At 32.3% G+C, this 17,178-nt stretch overlaps 1 protein-coding gene across 1 annotated transcript; it reads left to right on the plus strand.

Annotated features, from left to right (window-relative positions):
- Nucleotides 1-641: 641 nt before the first annotated feature.
- On the plus strand, nt 642-15,429 carry LOC129217800 (DNA excision repair protein ERCC-1-like). Its single transcript, XM_054852141.1, has 10 exons — nt 642-732; nt 825-1,069; nt 3,165-3,222; nt 3,385-3,488; nt 5,053-5,152; nt 5,229-5,305; nt 9,572-9,671; nt 10,357-10,428; nt 10,816-10,884; nt 14,625-15,429. The coding sequence occupies exons 1-10, from the start codon at nt 664-666 to the stop codon at nt 14,682-14,684; spliced, it is 954 nt and encodes a 317-aa protein (XP_054708116.1). The 5' UTR covers nt 642-663; the 3' UTR covers nt 14,685-15,429.
- The last annotated feature ends 1,749 nt before the right edge of the window (nt 15,430-17,178 follow it).

Below are 17,178 nucleotides of genomic sequence, written 5' to 3' on the forward strand. Positions count from 1 at the left end.
GCTAATCGGTTACTAACCGCAGCGTCTATGGTCTACTGGTTACCGTTTGAAGCTGTTAAATGGTTGAAGCATGTGAGCATTTGCTGTCACGTGATCAATTAATCGGTAGCTACCGATCGAGAACGTCGAACGTAAGCATAAGTTGCGTTCGACGAACCTCACCGGTCGACCGGTAAGTAACCAGTTACTAACCGCGGCGTTCTATGATCAACCGGTTACCGCAGCGGTTACCATTCGAAGCAGTTGATTGGCTGATTGGAGCACGTGTTCATTAGCTGTCACGTGATTAACTAATCGGTTGCTCTCGGTCGTGCTCGTCGAACGCAACCATAGAGGTATTTTTGTTTGCTAGACTAGAAGCTGACCAGCCTCAACATTAGAACAGAAGACTGCGAACATAGCTTCCTGTCTCCATAAACAACAATGAAAATAAAACTGAAAAAATGCCTTTGTGCTGGCTTCATGGTAAAGAGAAAGAAATTATTTTACTGCATCCTTTGCGAACGCTAGAGTCGAATCGTTACCCTCTTTTATTGAAGAGGAAAGGCTCAGTCTATATATCTCTCAACTTTTTCATGTACACCAGATACTGTAATATAATATAATGTTGTTGCAGTACGCTTTTGTAAACAGGAGTAAAAGCGTGCTGAATTCAGATTTGTCATGGAAAAGTCGCCGAGGAAATTTAGTATTCCTGAAACATTAGATGATTCAACGAATGGAGCATCAAGTGTAACTTTTATTTTTGTTATTTTCCAAAATATTATTTAAATACATTGGTTATCTTATTGAACCAGATACTGAATAACATTCTTTTATTTCAGGGACCTCAGTATTTTAAACCTGGGATAATTCTAAAAGAGGCTGAGAAAAATAAAACTACTTCAGGGCAAAAAGAGGAGACCACAGATATTTGTTTAAAGAAACCTCCTCTCGGTTCATCCGGTCAAGAAATTAAGATTATTAATTCCAATGAGTCGGGCTCAATGCAAACTCTGACGAAATTTGGAACTGAATTTGCTAATTTGAAAGAATCTAAATATTATGATAAGTCCGTGGAATCGACAGGGTACGTTTGTAAAAATTTATATCTCTTTTCTTTTTTTCAAATAACAGAATTTTAAAGTAATCTTATTTTAGCGGAGGTTTTAGGACTATGCATAACTACTAAATTTTTACTAAATATTTTGTGGAAAAAATGAAGAATTTAATTTTTCAATGATTGAAATGTCCTTCATAGCTATATTTTCTGAGAAAATGTGACTTTAAATGTTTAAGGATTATGCATTCCACGTTATTTATTCTTCTCAACAGAAATATACATAGAATTTTTTTTTTAAGATTGACCAGTAGCTTTTTTCAAAACATCAAAAATTATCCTCAGAAATTAGTTAAATCATCAATCAACTATTCATTTTGAGAAAGATGTGATTTTTGTAAATTATTAAATCAAATTGTTTTGAGAGATTTTTTTTCTTTTTTTTTTTATTGTACTGTGGAAGGTTTTTCAAGGAAATTTACTTTTATTTTGAAATTTGTGATGTGCATTCTTGTACATAATGTGTGAGTTAAGATAAACAACAAAACTAGATGTCAATGCTGTGTACTTAATGATTTTAGATGATTTCTTTTGTCAATAAACAGGGTGCAAATGGTTTTAATTTTTTAACTTTTTATACCTGTATTTGTAGAACCACCCATTTTCACCAGTTCTTATATTTTGTAAAAGATCAGTAAAAGACCTTTGTAACTGAAGTCTTTGCTCAAAACTTTTTAAATGCACACATTAAATATTGCATTTCTTAAAACTTTTTTGTTTTCTTGTTAAAAATGTAACTTAGCAAATGTAAAACTGCTCCTCAATTTTACAGAACTGCTCCTCATTAATCAGACTTTGAGGAGCAGTATTGCTCCTCAAATACATATGCAGTACTTTTCTGTATAAAGTAAATTCTGCAAAAAAAAAAAAAAAAAAAAAAAAAAAAACACTTTACCTACATAATGGGTTTTATCAAGTGGAAAATGCCTGGAAAAATGCTGGCAGATTTTTTCGGGCTCGGCCCACTTTGACAGACTGTGGACACTGATCACAAAAAAAAATATTTAAACAAAAATAGCATTCAAATTTGAGTTATTAAACTCTAAATGCTCAATTTTCTGCTAGAAATTTGAAATTTTCTATTTTTTCCAAGTGGAAATAAAACCCTTTGAGAAAAAGAAAAAATATCCTGGAAATTTCAGAGTTTTTTCTGAACATTCTCATCCCTAGTACAATCCTTGTTTTAGCTGCCTTGTCTATTACAATTTAGTTCAGTATGTATATTGAAGTATAAAATTACATATGTATCAAAACAGACACTAAATTATCAAAACTGTAAAACTCTTGAAAAAATAGTTTAAAAGTGTAAAAGTGCTAACCCATTTCATAAAATTACTATAACTCAATTCAGCTCAACTCCATTCATTGTTTCTATGGAGATAAACCAAGGTGCTATAAAATCAAGTATTATTATACCAAGGAATTGCAAAATTGTGCAGCTATAGTTAACAGTTATGTTCTCTAAGACTAAGGGCCTGATCAGTAAGGCATTTAATTCATAACCGGAAAGCCTCAAGCTCAATGCTTGCCGGTGGAAGATTCTCTTAATTGGCTAATCGTGACTGGTGCATGTGAAATCTGTCTTGGTCACTAAGTCCTCCAACTTCCCATTCCAAATTTTGAGGGTGTCAGATAATAGCTTCTTGGCTCCTGGTCTACATAAAAAAGCTTTCTTCAACTACCTATCTGATTACGGCCCATGTGTAATGGTAGGTATGAGAGACACAGGAGTATATAGCTGTTTTTACAATTTTAGAACCTACATTTTCTCATCATGTAGTTGTGTAAGATGAAAGTTTAAATCGTGTGACAAACTTTGATTAACAGCTAAAATTCATTTCTATAGTTAATGACTCTAGATGCTCCAGTGCCTGAACATAAACCAAGGCAAACACATAGTGATTATGTTTTCATAATAGCAAAATTAGCGAAATCTAAAATTAGGAAAATAATGTTAATTTATCATTATGCATACTGTAGTATACTTATGAAATATGCTCTTAGTTCATGGCAAGTATCCATCTTTTTTTCTATCATTAGCTCAAGATTAAAATTTTTGTTACAGATCTAGCTCTGGAATAGTACAAAGAAGTTCTGGTACTTTGTTGGTGAATCCCAGGCAGGTAGTTTATTTTACTTGTTATAAATGTTATTTAAAGTTTTTCTGTTTATAAAATTTTTTCACTGGTACGGATAGTTCCTAATTTAATATTCAATTTTTATGTCTTAGTGTCTAAAAACTCATCGTGAATTACTATTTTATAACTCTTTTTTATTTTCTGTAGAGAGGAAACCCACTGCTTAAAATCATAAGAAATGTCCCGTGGGAATTTACTGAAATAGAGCCTGATTATGTCATGGGGAAAACTGCTTGTGCATTATTTTTAAGGTATGTTTCCAGTTGTTCTAAATATATATTTGAAATCTAGAGTGAAATATTGCTAGTTGAAATGCAGTAATATAATATTGCAAAACCTAACCTTTAAGTACATTTCTTTCTTATTAAAAACTAAACTCAGTGGTGCAATAGCCCATGGGAGCCTAGGCCTATTGTGCCCATCTCTATTTTCGTGACCGAGGTCTCTGGAGTGCAAGGCAGAGTTTTCTCTTGCACAAATGCTAATTATCCCATTTTAAATTTCTTTCTCATCTGCTGTGTTTAAATGAAGATGATCATGTATGCTTTATAGTGAGGTGAATGAAATGAAAAAAAATACACTTCAACAAAACACAAATTGTCAAGATGATACTGAAAATAGCTACTGTGGATCCCATTAATGAGTATAAAAAAATTTTCATTTCACAAGAAAGTTGGGATCTTTTTTTGAGCAATCACGATTGCTAATTGTTTTCACTTGACCGTCCTTGGCATTGTAGTTCCTTTTTCAACCATACCATCCTCTGCAGACGCAGCTCCTCCAGTCTTGTGCAATTCTTTTCTCCAGGTCGGTGGCGTCCATGTCCTACACACACGCTCATACACATACACGCTTATGCACATACACAGTCACACACATACACACACGCCCCTTCCCGCACATTCACACATGCCAACATGCATACACAAGCCTACACATACACAATTATTCACACATAACCGTCCAAGAGGAGGGGCAGGCTTGGGGGAACAGGAGAAGTTTCTAGAAACAATACTCCAAATGGGTAGGGTCCTGTCGCAACTCGTGATTGCGAAAAACGTAATTTGAATTCAAAATTTCAGAACTCAAATTAATTTCTCTTTCTCTTCAATCGGTCGGTTGCCTCATTTTGAAGGTGCATACAGAGCACAACTCTTTAACCACTAGTACTGTAAAGCAAATGAATTAGTTATTTTTTTATTTATTTATTTTTTTTTTCATGAATTTTCTTTAGCTCACAGCTTATGCAGATTTTAAATAAGTCACTAACAGAAATTTTCTTACTTCTTGTTGCTAATGGTGTTATTCTGCAATATTTTGATTTACAGTATACTGATTATCTGTGTGTGGATTATCGATGCATTCTTTTCTTTTGTGTAAAAAATAGTTTTTATTAAAAAAAAATGCTTCATAACTAAAGAAGAAAAAGTTGCTTTAATTATAATAATAGGGAATTTTTATTCAATTTGAGAAATTAAAGTAGAACAAAAGGATTGAAATGCAAAATAGAACATAAATGACTAAAAGAGACCTGGAAATTAAGACAATTTTTTTTGCAGAAGACATATTTAATGGTGTGTTAGAAATGAAGAACATTTAATTATTATAATTTATTGTGTTTAAGTTTATCTCATGTTGTTGCTCAAAAAAAGTTTTATTCCTGTGTAACTTATTCTATTGTAAACTAAATGGCCATTCCACGATAAAGCTGCCATTTGCTATAAATCTCCTTTTTTTTGCAAAGCAAATTCTTATATTGTCTAGTACATCTTGAAAAAATATATGTATTATAGTTTTTTTTTTCTTCTATTTTAGCTTACGTTATCACAATTTGCTCCCCAATTACATTCACGATAGATTAAAAGCTTTGGGAAAGTCTTATGCCCTCCGTGTCTTGCTGGTGCAAGTGGATGTGGTACGTTTTATTAAGTCATTGAGTTATTGCTTTTTATTCAAATGCATATAATCTTGTAACATTCTCTTCTCTTTAGGCTGAACCCAATCCACCTTTGAAAGACTTATCTGTGATATCAATTTTAGCAGACTGTACTCTTATGGTTTGTTGGAGGTATATTTCGTATTTTTTCTTTCTGTTACTTATTGAAAGTTTGATTTTTTGTTTTTTGCATAATATTTTGCTTTATAGTCTTTCAAAAATGGTTTACTAACTACACTGATCCAAAAAAATAAATAAATGAATAAAAGACTTATAAAACACGTCTGACACTATTCTTGATGATTTTTATGTTAAACTAGTGGTACCCGCACGGCTTTGCCCGTAGTTTAAAATCAAAAGGTCATTTGATTCACCTGTATATTTACTAATAATGGATGACGGATTTCTCGCCAATTTGCTGTGTTCATTTGCTCGCCAATAATATGGTTCTACGTTATGATAATTTCGTAATTTACTCTTCCCCGCTGTGATAATTTGCTCCGTAACATTTTCTTAAAATTGGAATAGAAAGAGAACAAAATCGAATTTTCAAAAAATCGCTTCAAAGTGCACACCCCCATGCTACAAAATAACTTTGTGCCAAATTTCATGAAAATCGACCGAACAGTCTAGGCGCTGTGCACGTCACAGAGATCCAGATATCCAGACAGACTTTTAGCTATATTATTAGTAAAGATCACCCCCTGATTCCAAATATTACCACTGATTTCCCCCGTCACCCACTACTTTTTGGAAACAGCTCTCCTTTTTTTTTCTTTCACTTTTTGAGTTTCACAGCTGTTATTTTCATTTGAAGAGAAACAAGGTATCATACTAATGTTTAACATTCTTCTGAGGGGCTAGAAAAAGGGAAAATTTCAGCATTGCCATCCGAAAAACTGACGGCACCCATCGCGAAAGTTTCCTGACGCCCCCCCCCCCCTTTCCTATACACACAGAAACATCAAGCTGGTTATAACATCAATGCATAATACATACCTAATTTTTTACATATTAATGTAGAGAACAATCAGAGGGCTATGCATAATACAAATTAAAACACAAGCAATGAATCTGTTTCGAATATTTGTGAAACATTAATGCCACAAAAACTTTTCAAAAAATAGAAATGTTGAAAATCCAAATATTTATCTAGTAAAATGTTATCCCACTAGATAAAAAACAAACAATTAAAACTTGGTTATTCATAGTGATCAAACTAAGAACACAAATAAATAAAATAAATAATTTGATGATTATAAATAGAAAATGTATTTATCGAAGTAAATTACATCAAAATTAAATGTCAATCTGAACTCATCCAATGATTCTTTTCATGAGTTTTTTTTTTTTTTTTTTTTTTGTTTGTTTCACTTGTACCAACTTAATACCAGCTTTCATATATGTTATAAACCAAGATGTTATTCTTTTGCATCAAATACTTGTAAGTATTAGGGAGAAGCCCACAAATACTCAACAACACCAAAAATCGCTCAGAATAGCGTTTTTGGAGTTCTAATTTCGAAAAATCCCAGGCCCTAATATTACAAAATATGGTCTTACAAATTGCATTTTAAGACATGAGTTTAAGAAAATATTCGTGCAAGGGTCCCCACCGCCTTTCTTTAATATCACAAGCAATGGGTTTTTTAAACCACACTTACAAAAAAATTTAAGTTCAATAGCCCCTGAATCTAAAACATTGTTTAAATTTTTTGAACTTTAATTTTGAACAATTTTCTTGAGAAATGCTCCAGATCTTCCTATCTATAAAATCTTCAAAGTTTGTCTAAAGTTGCGTTTTTGAAACTTCAATTTTGAAAACTTGCAGGAGGAGAAGGAATTGATTTTAATTGATTTAAAAAAATAATGAATGGGAAATAGTCACTGAGCTCCCTCCCTTACCTTAACGTCAATAAACATGGCCTGTAATCGCGTTTTTTAGGCTAAAATAGCGTTTTTATAACTAAAAGTTTCAAAATTTTGACTGGACAGCTTTTGACTTTTTTTCCTATACGATCAAAAAGATTTTTTTTTTGTTGGTTTTTCGAATGTGCTTCCTTAAAACTTTTTTATGGTTACGTCACTGCATTCAGGAGCAGAATTCAAGCAAATTTGGTGAGAACTCAACAAAGGAGAAGTGCCTTTTGTTTGATTCTAAACAGTTATATTCTCAGAAATTGTATCTACAGTGAAGCACCGTTTATAAGTTTTTGAGGGGACTGTATGAAAATAGCGTATAAATGAAAAGACATATAATAGGTATACGTTAATGCGCATTAGACTCTGTAGGGACCAATTTATAAAACATATAATTGATAAAAGCATATAAAAGTGAAACGAATAAACGGTGTTTCACTGTACTTCAATGATACAAAGGAAACAAATGTTTTGGAGACTTAGACAGAGGAATATTTTTGTACCCTAGGAAAAAAATAGAGAATCAGTGCAATGATTCGCTATTTTGTGTCTCTATGACTGTGTCTATGATACATGAAATGAGGTAGTGCCGCAAGGTGCCCCTGATTTTATACAATCGGTGCATTTTATACAATGAGGGGCGCCTTGCGGCACCTCTCATGAAAATATCGTTTTCGTGTGAATGTCGTTGTGTTCTGTCAAAACGAGGGGCACCTTGTGGCGCCTCCTCATTTCGTGATGCCTGGGGCGATTGTTGCCCTGGGGCCCTCCTTGGGACAGCCCTGAACTTTAAAAGCATGAACATTTGTTGCTAGAAGGGACACTTAGAGCGAGCGGTATTCTCCCCTAAAATATTTTTTAAATCATCAAAAACAATTTTTTTTTTCTGTTCTGTTCTTTTTCACAATTTTTTCAATTATAATTTGGTGTAAAACCAGAGTAGTGACCTCACTCCTTTAAGCCCCATGGCCAAAAAAGATTTCAGGACATTATTTTTCTTTTTTTTAAAAAAACCTTGAAAGCGTTACATGTTGCTTACAAGTCGCAGTGCAGATCTTTGGTGAAGAAACGTCCTGTATTGTTTAAATTTATTCAAGTTACATTCACGTAGCTATATTTCACATAACTATATATCACATCAAGTTATGTTTAATCTTAATTACAGATGCATGCACCCTTCGTATAACACGGTTAATTCTTTCCGTGTAGTATCGAAACCGTGTTATACAAGACTTTTTGAAAATAACTTTTTAACTTATTTTTTACACTAATTAATCATGTACATAGCAAAAATCATGTCAATATGTATCGTGTTGTATCGAAACCATGTTATACAAGACTTATATCGAAACCATAACCTCGGTACACATCTCTTGATTTACATTATTTCAAATGATCCCTTAATTTACATTGTTATATCAAAAGTGCTCTTTCCATCATGGTGGATAGAGTCATCCAAACTACAATCAGTAGGTTTGCAAATGGGCACTTCAAGTGCTTTTCATTTCATTTAGGTGAGAAAATTTATGAGACCTGTACTAATATCAGATTAGTGCAGGCATCTCCAGATTATCTTTTGCATTGTGAGGGACTGGACAGCGAGGACATTTACTCCAGTCCTCTCTTGGTATAATGTTTTTTGTGGACTCTTGGGCTCCTGGACCTGGTCTAGCCTGAGGCTAGACTGGAGGAATAAGTCATCATCATCATTATATTGAAACAAAGTTTCATAAAAATAAAGTAAAAACTTATTAGAGTTATCAAACATTAACAGAATGTATTAAACAAAAATGAAACTCTATCTTTTTTAAATATAACATTCGTGTTATATCAAAACCATGAAGTATTTAATTCTCAGTTTCGTACCATGTAGTATCGAAACCGTGTTATAGTAGTTGCAAATTTGGTATCACGTAATATCGCAACCGTGTTGTACAAGTACCGTGTTATATGAGAGACGCCTGTATAAGTAAGAATAAAAATGAAATTTAGTATGTTTATAATATAGCACTTCTACTTCATTCTACTTCAATGTATACTTCTGAGGATGCACCGCCATTGTTCATTTCTTCTTGATACAAATTCCCACCCCCTCTAGTTTTTCTGAAGATTCGTAGATGTTACTTTTGTGCTCCCTTCCCCTCCAAATAAAAATAATGGCATTGAAACTGTTGAAAACTGATGTGGAGCTATAGTCAAAATGTGGTGGGTGATGGGTTAAAACTTTGATCAGATTTGAATTCATGGGGTAATTTTACTTAAGAATCAGCAAGAAGGATGCCAGAAGCATTTTACAAGTTTTTTTTTTTTTTTTTTGACGCACAATGTTATTTTTTATTTCAATGCTAGAATTTGAAATTTATCGAAAACATTTCATTTGAGAATGTACTTCAATTTTATTTTTTATTTCAATGCTAGAATTTGAAATTTATCGAAAACATTTCATTTGAGAATGTAAAATTATTTGTTTATTTATAGTGCAGAAGAAGCTGGTACCTACCTTGAAACATATAAAATGTTTGAAAATAAATCAGCTGATTTAATAAAGGAAAAGCAGGATAGTGATAAGTATTCTCAGGTGATAATTTTTACAAATTTGTTATGTCATAAAATTTTGCTACATTATAATAGAATCATTTGAAACATCTACATTATTAAAATCTGTGCATGTCCATTTGTCTGTCAAACTGTTAAAGCACCTTCTCTGGACTACCTGTTTGTTGGAGGTCAAGACAGGTAAAATCACATTTGGAATATTCAAAAAGAAAACTACTCATCCTAGTCTTACTGATCATAATCTTAAAATGCTGGAGGCACTGTATTTTTTTTTTATCATTGTAAAAATAATCAAATGTATTGTAAATTATTTTCTAACCATCTTTTCTTTTTGGGTATCCCCCCCCCCTAAACCCCAAGGTGAGTTCCCCAGATAATCTTTTGCAATTACAGCACTGGCCGGTGGTTTTAATTAAAATTGGTGCTTTTATGGATTGACATCTGGGTTAGCTCCAAATTTGGTAAAAAGAGAATTGGAAAATTTGTAAGTGTCTTGCATTTTTTCTATGAAAATTATCATTAAATTACTGATTAAATATTGTATTAAAATGTTCGAAGGAATTATAACAAAATTGTTTCTGTGTTGAATTACTTGTTAATAATATATTGCTATCAATTATGTGATATATTATATCCCAAGCTTTATGCATCAGAGTGTAACATTTTTGTGAAAAAAACATTTCACAAGCTGTCATTTTTCTTTCCAGCTGATTGACTGCTTGACAACAATTAGGTCAATAAACAAAACAGATGCAATGGTTCTTCTTTCTAACTTCAAAGTAAATATTAAATCTTACATTTATTTTCATTTGCTCCCAAAAATATTCAAACTGTAATTTCAAATAAATTATTTAATAAAATTAATTATCTGTCCCATTTTATTTATTGTTTTACTTCAAATTTTGATATGAATGCGTTTTCAAAGCATGATTTTGATTGTTAATCCTTTCTGTCTTACCGCACTATTACAAGTAGATTGCATGCTTTGAAGGAAATATTTTAGATTATAGAACATTTAAAACTTCCTATTTTCAATAGGCATATGATTTAAAACTCTCAGTTTAATTTTAAGTTTTAAATTATTCCGTACATTTCAAAAGCATATAATTTCTTATATACTTCCATGTAAACTCATATGATTTCTAATGCTTATGTTCTTGTTTCAGACATTGAAAGGTATAATACTAGCATCTGTAGAAGATTTGGCAATGTGCCCTGGTCTTGGTCCCCTCAAAGTGAGTAGTTTTTAATTTGGCAAACTTGATTATCCGTAGATGAAATCATTTTATATGTCACATCAATTTTTCAAAGACCAGAACCTACAATATTCTGTACCCTGGAGACAGAAGTGATACAACTCGTAAAAACAGCAGTGGAGGAAATCAATGTTTTATGCAACCCCATTTTTAACTGATTTATTCTCAAATACAACAATATGCACAAAATATTTATGATATTTTTACTGGTTGGTTTTTGTAGTCTAAATTAATAGTGCAAGCATACAATTTAAAATTTGGCTTCGAAATGCAGAAGTTGCCGCTTGTTTGAATCATGTTTGTTCTTAACAGTTTTGATTCCATACAGCAGCTGATTCAATAAAAGCGACTAATTCAATACAGCTGGATTTTGTTCTGTTTTTGACAGTTTGTTTCTTTGAAGGGGTTGATTCAATTAAGCGGCGTCTACTAATAAAATCTCTGTGATGTGTCTGTAGTGATTTATGCACCAGTTATGTAAACTGACTTTGCAAGTTTTGTGGCAAAAAAAAGCATTAAATTCAAGGTTTAAATCAATAGTTGGTACATTTTGTCAATTATTTGAGTTGAATCACTTCTGTTGCCTGGATGGAATGTGTTCTTTGAGTTTCGTGACTTCTAATTTTGCACAATGTTTTAATATCAGATCGAACTACCATGTCAGTTTTTGCTGTTTGAACGATATCAACTTTTTCTTTCCCATGAAAATTTTTTGAGTTAAATGAAAACTTCTACAAAAGTATGTTTTATAAATTTCTGAGAAAGTATTAGCAAAGTCGACTCTTGAATTCAGACAAAAGAAGTAAAGAAGAGTAACAAGAAAGAGAGAGAGAAGAAAAAGCATGGCTACTCGAATATAACTGCATTGTGACCTTATCAAATGTGTGACAAAGAGATAAGATCTTAAACCTTGTCACGGTCCTGTAAAGAACACATAGCCTTCAGTCCTATAACCATTTAATCAAAAGGATTTTTAATTTTAAAATGAATTAATGAAAAGTCAGGGAGTCAAAATTGTGTGAGTAATTTTAGTGGGCCATGATGTTTCTGCAATTCTTGTAGATGTGTTTGGATATCTTCTTAAATTTTTTGTTGATATTTGCTTCTATTGCTATTTGTGTGAACTGTATTGTTTCAGTTTAGGTATTTAAGAGATCAAAGATTAATCGAAATTCTATCCATAGAAATTGTATTTAGTCCTGAATTGCAAAAGGATTTAGTTCTAAGAATGTACTTGGTTTACAAATATAGAAAAGGAAGCAGATAGAAGAAATGAAAATACTGAAGAATGACACAGAACCCACCTAGCTCAACCAGAATTACCTTCTGGAGGCATTTATTTTTTAAATTAAAACAGTCCTTACAAATATAAAAATTGGCAATAGTTAAATTAAGGTCTCCAGGTAACCGCCCCCCCCCCCCCTACTGTTCCACTGACACAGAAGCATAGGATAAGGTAAGGAAGCACTGAGCAACAGATTTGAAGTGAAAGAGAATAAAGGAAATAGATGCTGCAGCAGTAAAGTTTCAATCACTGCTGGTGATAGGAGATTAAACAGTGCAAGTGAAGAACTGATTAAAAATTAGTGAAATACCTCAAAGTATCTGTTTATCTACAATGAAACTTTTCAGGAGCTACTCCATTATTCCAAGGTTTGTTTTTATTTATCAGCCCTAGAGTTCTGGTTTTCTTGTAGTTGCAAATCCCAGAATTGTTTTTTTTTTTAATCGACAAATACTAGTACAGACGCTTTGAACTACTTGCTACAATTTGTTAATGAACCTTCAAAGTGTCCATTCTTAAAGGCATAACTTAATGATTTTAATAATACAGCATAGATGCGTTGTTAAAAGTTCATTCTCCATTGAGGATGCTATTTTGGATATTTCTTTTTCATAAAAAGTCCTGAGCATTTTTTTTTCTACGCAAGTCGCAGAAAAATGCCAAAAAACTCCAATTTTGAAAGTTGGGAAGGGGGAGCAACAGTTTTCTTAGATTATTTTGACTCTGTACTTATTCCTTCCTAATTCTGCAAACATGGAGCTCTTTTCGGGGTCTTAGGACCATGCTCAGTTTCAGCCTTGATTTATTTCAAAAACTTTCGAACTTAAAGTATTTGTCAGATCAATAAGAGTTTTTTTTTTTTTTAAGCACTAGTATTATCACTTGAACATAAGATTCAGTGACTAAAAGTGATTCAGTGAGAAAAGTAAATCTCCCCATTGTGTTGGAAAGTAGTAAATTGATATATGAAGCTTTTCTTAAATATTTTTTAAGTCAACTTACTTTCCATTTATACATATTTTATGAGTTAAAACCAAGACTTCTGGGAAGTTTTTTGCCTCTCTGGGAATTCAAGAATATGACGCACAATTCAGCTGTGTTAAGATGTGGATTATGTTCTGCCAATGCTTACGTTTCAAAAGACTTCAAAGTAACTGTGTAGGGGAGAGTGGCCCAAAGCGGGTAGGTCGCCTAAAGTGGTTAGGCCTTAGTATGCCCCCCCCCCCCATGATGTGTCAGCAGCGATGCATAGGTATGTCGTGTTTACATGAACATCTCCGAGTTTTTATCAGTCCCAGCAAAGCAGCAGTGAAGTGGCATGGCGCAGTCAGGCATAAAATAAAAAAAATAATACATTTCCAAAAAAAAAATGAAGTTTTGTAACATATGATTAGTTCAAGACCAGCTTATTTTTTTGATTGCCAATAACATTAGGTTATTCTGACACCATCCGCCTACAAATTACAATAGTCATTTCGTTTGTTTCTTTTTAAAATTTAAGGTTATAATTTTTGAAATAAAAAATGTGCTTTCCGGCAAAGCGGGTATAGGATTTAATCATGTATTTACTCATAATTTCTTGATTTGTGTGCTGACAGATTTTTGATTTCGATAAGTGATTTTCAATAAGTATAACTTTTAAAAGTTATTTTTTAGGATGGCATTAATAAGTCGATTAATTTAATCAGTTATTTCTTTATGTTTTATAAACAAATGTTCTGACTTTAAATTGGATATGTACAACTGTTTTATATTTTTTTAATATAATGGGAGGTAGCTAGTCAACTATTTTAATCATTTATAACTTCATATTTGATTGGCAAAGGTACCAAACCACAATTAGTTAGGCTTACCCGCTTTGGGCTCCCAGTAGAGCGAAGCGGGTTTTTCAAATGTTTAAAAATTGAAAATAAATAAATACTAGGTTTGAAATAATACAAAAATCACTTTTAATTTTGAAGCTCAAGAACCCTGCTAGGAAATAAAACCGAAATTGTTGCAATAAAAATGCAAAAACTACAATTTGTAAGCATTCTTCAAAAACCTACCCGCTTTGGGCCACGCCTCCCTATAACAAACATTCAACTAGAACTAACATAATTTTGAAAGAAAAAGGGGGTAGAGGTACACTGACTTTCAGACTACTCTATATTTCATTTTAAGCATGTTTTAGTTTAAATTACATTTTTGTCCTTTTTTCTGGGGGGGGGGGATTTTCTTTTACTTTGAACTTCTGCTTCTAGCTCTGTGTTTTTCTAATTGCATCTTTCTTACTATGGCACCTTAGATGGTGACTTTTTGTCTTGATTTTACTGTCTAAAAGTTGAATTTCCTGTTTAAGGTTTACTTAATACCACTTTTATCTCTCTTATTTATAATACACACTAAGACAGAGTTAGAGTTCAAATTAAAATGTTATCTTTTCTATTTTTAGGCCAAACGTTTATATGATGCTCTAAGAAAGCCACTGAAAAATGAACAAGAAAAAGCGTAGCATAAATAGATATGCTTTGTTGAAGAGTACAGACTTTTTTCTACAAATGTTGCATTTGGTTGAATGGCATTCAAAAATAAACACTTATTTACATTTAATCAATGTGAATGACGCACAATTTGAACTTTTCTGTGACAAAGTACTCAAAGCCTCAACAGCTTTTTCAGCAGAAGACCTTCCCTCGAAAATTAATTTTAAAAACCTTAAGCAATGGTTGATAAGATACTTGGAGGCTTCACTTGTTTATTTGCAGTCATTCAACAGCATCTAAACTTTTTTTAATTTATGTAGAGTTGGTTGTGGGAAGTAGGTCACCCCCATAAAACTGAAATATGCATATGGTTTTTGTACTTTTTTACATTGATCATGTCATAGTTCATCACAGTGGTTGATTTTGCATATATACGAGATGTGGCTAGTAAATAACAAGACTGATGCTGCTACAGAAGAGCCACGCTTGTGCCAATCCGAACGATCGACAGCTGTGCAGCGTAAAGCCTTCTCTTTCGATTGCAATGTCTCCCGTATTTGTAGAGATTTGTAGAGAGATTGTGTCTAACCGTAATCATCGTTTATGTAAGAGGTGATTGTTTCGTTATGCCAGAAAACGTGATAGTAGAGCAATGAATTATCGCAAAATTTCACATGAAACTTTGTAAAACCTATACTGAAACTTATTGTTTGTTAAAAGAAGTTTATGGCGATGAATGTTTATCAAGTGTGCGGAGTTTTGAGTGGTTCAAGCTTTTCCCAAGATGGCCGAGAAGACATTGGGGGTGATGACCGCCTGGGTCGCGCTTCCATGTCCTAAATGGACAAAAATATCGAATTAAGAATTCGTTTTTTTTTTTTTTTAATATAATTGTTAAGAATATTTAAAGCATTATTTTAGAAAATAATGATGAACTTTTGTTTATTAATAATGTCCAAGATAAAATAAGACAATAAGTTTAAATTTTTTCGTTTTAAAACTTTTGTAAATGATGTTTCAAAAACGAACTGTTTTCAATGGGTCTGTCTCGCTTACCCCAACCAACTCTATATATTTTGTTGTTCATATAGTTTTATTTTATCTGTTAAAAATTGTTTATATTCATGTATAAACTGTCTGTAAAATCTATTTTCATAAGTAAATAAAACAAATATAAAATTACATATATAATGCTTTTGCTGAAGAGACATTGCTGATGTCTCATCAATGTCTAATTGTAGTAATAAATATAACAGCCACATATTTGGGTTTTACAACGGATCTCTTTTTCAGTTTAAAAAGAAACAAGAAATTAAATAGCTGTAGATGAATAAACTAATCGATTATTTGATTAAATACATGAATGCTTAATTGATCGATTAATCAATCGCTTGCTTGTTTGCATCAAGCAATCAGTCATTCAATAGAGCAATCTTTCATTCGTTGATTCGTACAATCAATTATGGTATCAGACCATCATTCAATTCGATATTCATTATTTATTCAATCAACCAATCGTTCATTTGTTCACTCAAAATTATTCATTTATTTATTCAATCAATAAATCGATCATTTGTAAGTTCACTCAATCAATCAAAATTTGTCTGCTCACTGAATCATTTATTCTTTCATTTAATTATTTATTGCAATTATTTATTTTATCACTCATTCACATACTCAATCATTTTGTCATTCAGATACAAATAGAAAAGTGATGACCAGTAACGGGCTTATGAGTTAATGAATAAATACCCTGCAATTATTCATTAACTCATTAGGCTTTTTTTTTCTCTCATTCATTTGTTCTTTTAATAGGAATTTAATCTGAGCTAAAGTAAATCAGATTGAAACCAGATTAAACCAAATCAATTGATTTAAACCCATCTAAACTACTTTCAAGCGGGACCATCATTTCAAATTTTGTATATATTGAGAAACTGAGATACATATTAAATCGAAAACCAACAAAAACCATGCCCACATTTGTAGAAGTCCATTGAATTTTCAGAGCCGGGGAGGTGTGCAATTGCCCTCTCTGACCGCCCCTACATGACAGGCTTGCTTTCAATCCATGGGCTTCCATATAGAGGTGCTCAAGCCCCCTCCCCCTTAGAAATTAGAACTTTCTTGCTTTTAGTACTTTGCAAAAATGTAAAAACATTTCTTCTCCAGCCGTTAATGAAAAAATTATTAAAACTGTCAAACTTTAATAACTCTAATCTACTAAAATCGGTTTCTATGGGGAAAATATCCTTTTAAAACATAGAAAAAATATAACCCCCCCCCTCAAAATTTTGCATATTGGCGCCCATGTTTCAATCTGATAAAAATCAATCTAATTTAGTCCTGGCTAAATCAATCTAGACTGAATTGACCCATTTTGGAGATTAATCCTGTTAACTTTAACTAACTTGAATCATTGCTACTGAGAATGTATTATTTGCTAACGAATAAAAAGTGCCACCAGAAATCGTTACCAATCGCGCGAATGAAGGCTTAGAATTGTATTTAAAATTGACTTTA

The sequence above is a fragment of the Uloborus diversus genome, chromosome 2 (assembly GCF_026930045.1).
Source record: "Uloborus diversus isolate 005 chromosome 2, Udiv.v.3.1, whole genome shotgun sequence".
In the NCBI taxonomy this organism is placed as follows: Eukaryota; Metazoa; Arthropoda; class Arachnida; order Araneae; family Uloboridae; genus Uloborus; species Uloborus diversus.

Excerpts from the sequence above, each read along its gene's own strand:
- LOC129217800 (XM_054852141.1), top strand. The coding sequence starts at position 664 with ATGGAAAAGTCGCCGAGGAAATTTAGTATTCCTGAAACATTAGATGAT. Across the intron at positions 3,489-5,052 it reads GCTTGTGCATTATTTTTAAG|CTTACGTTATCACAATTTGC; the intron begins GTATGTTTCCAG and ends CTTCTATTTTAG. Across the intron at positions 9,672-10,356 it reads ATAGTGATAAGTATTCTCAG|CTGATTGACTGCTTGACAAC; the intron begins GTGATAATTTTT and ends TTTTCTTTCCAG.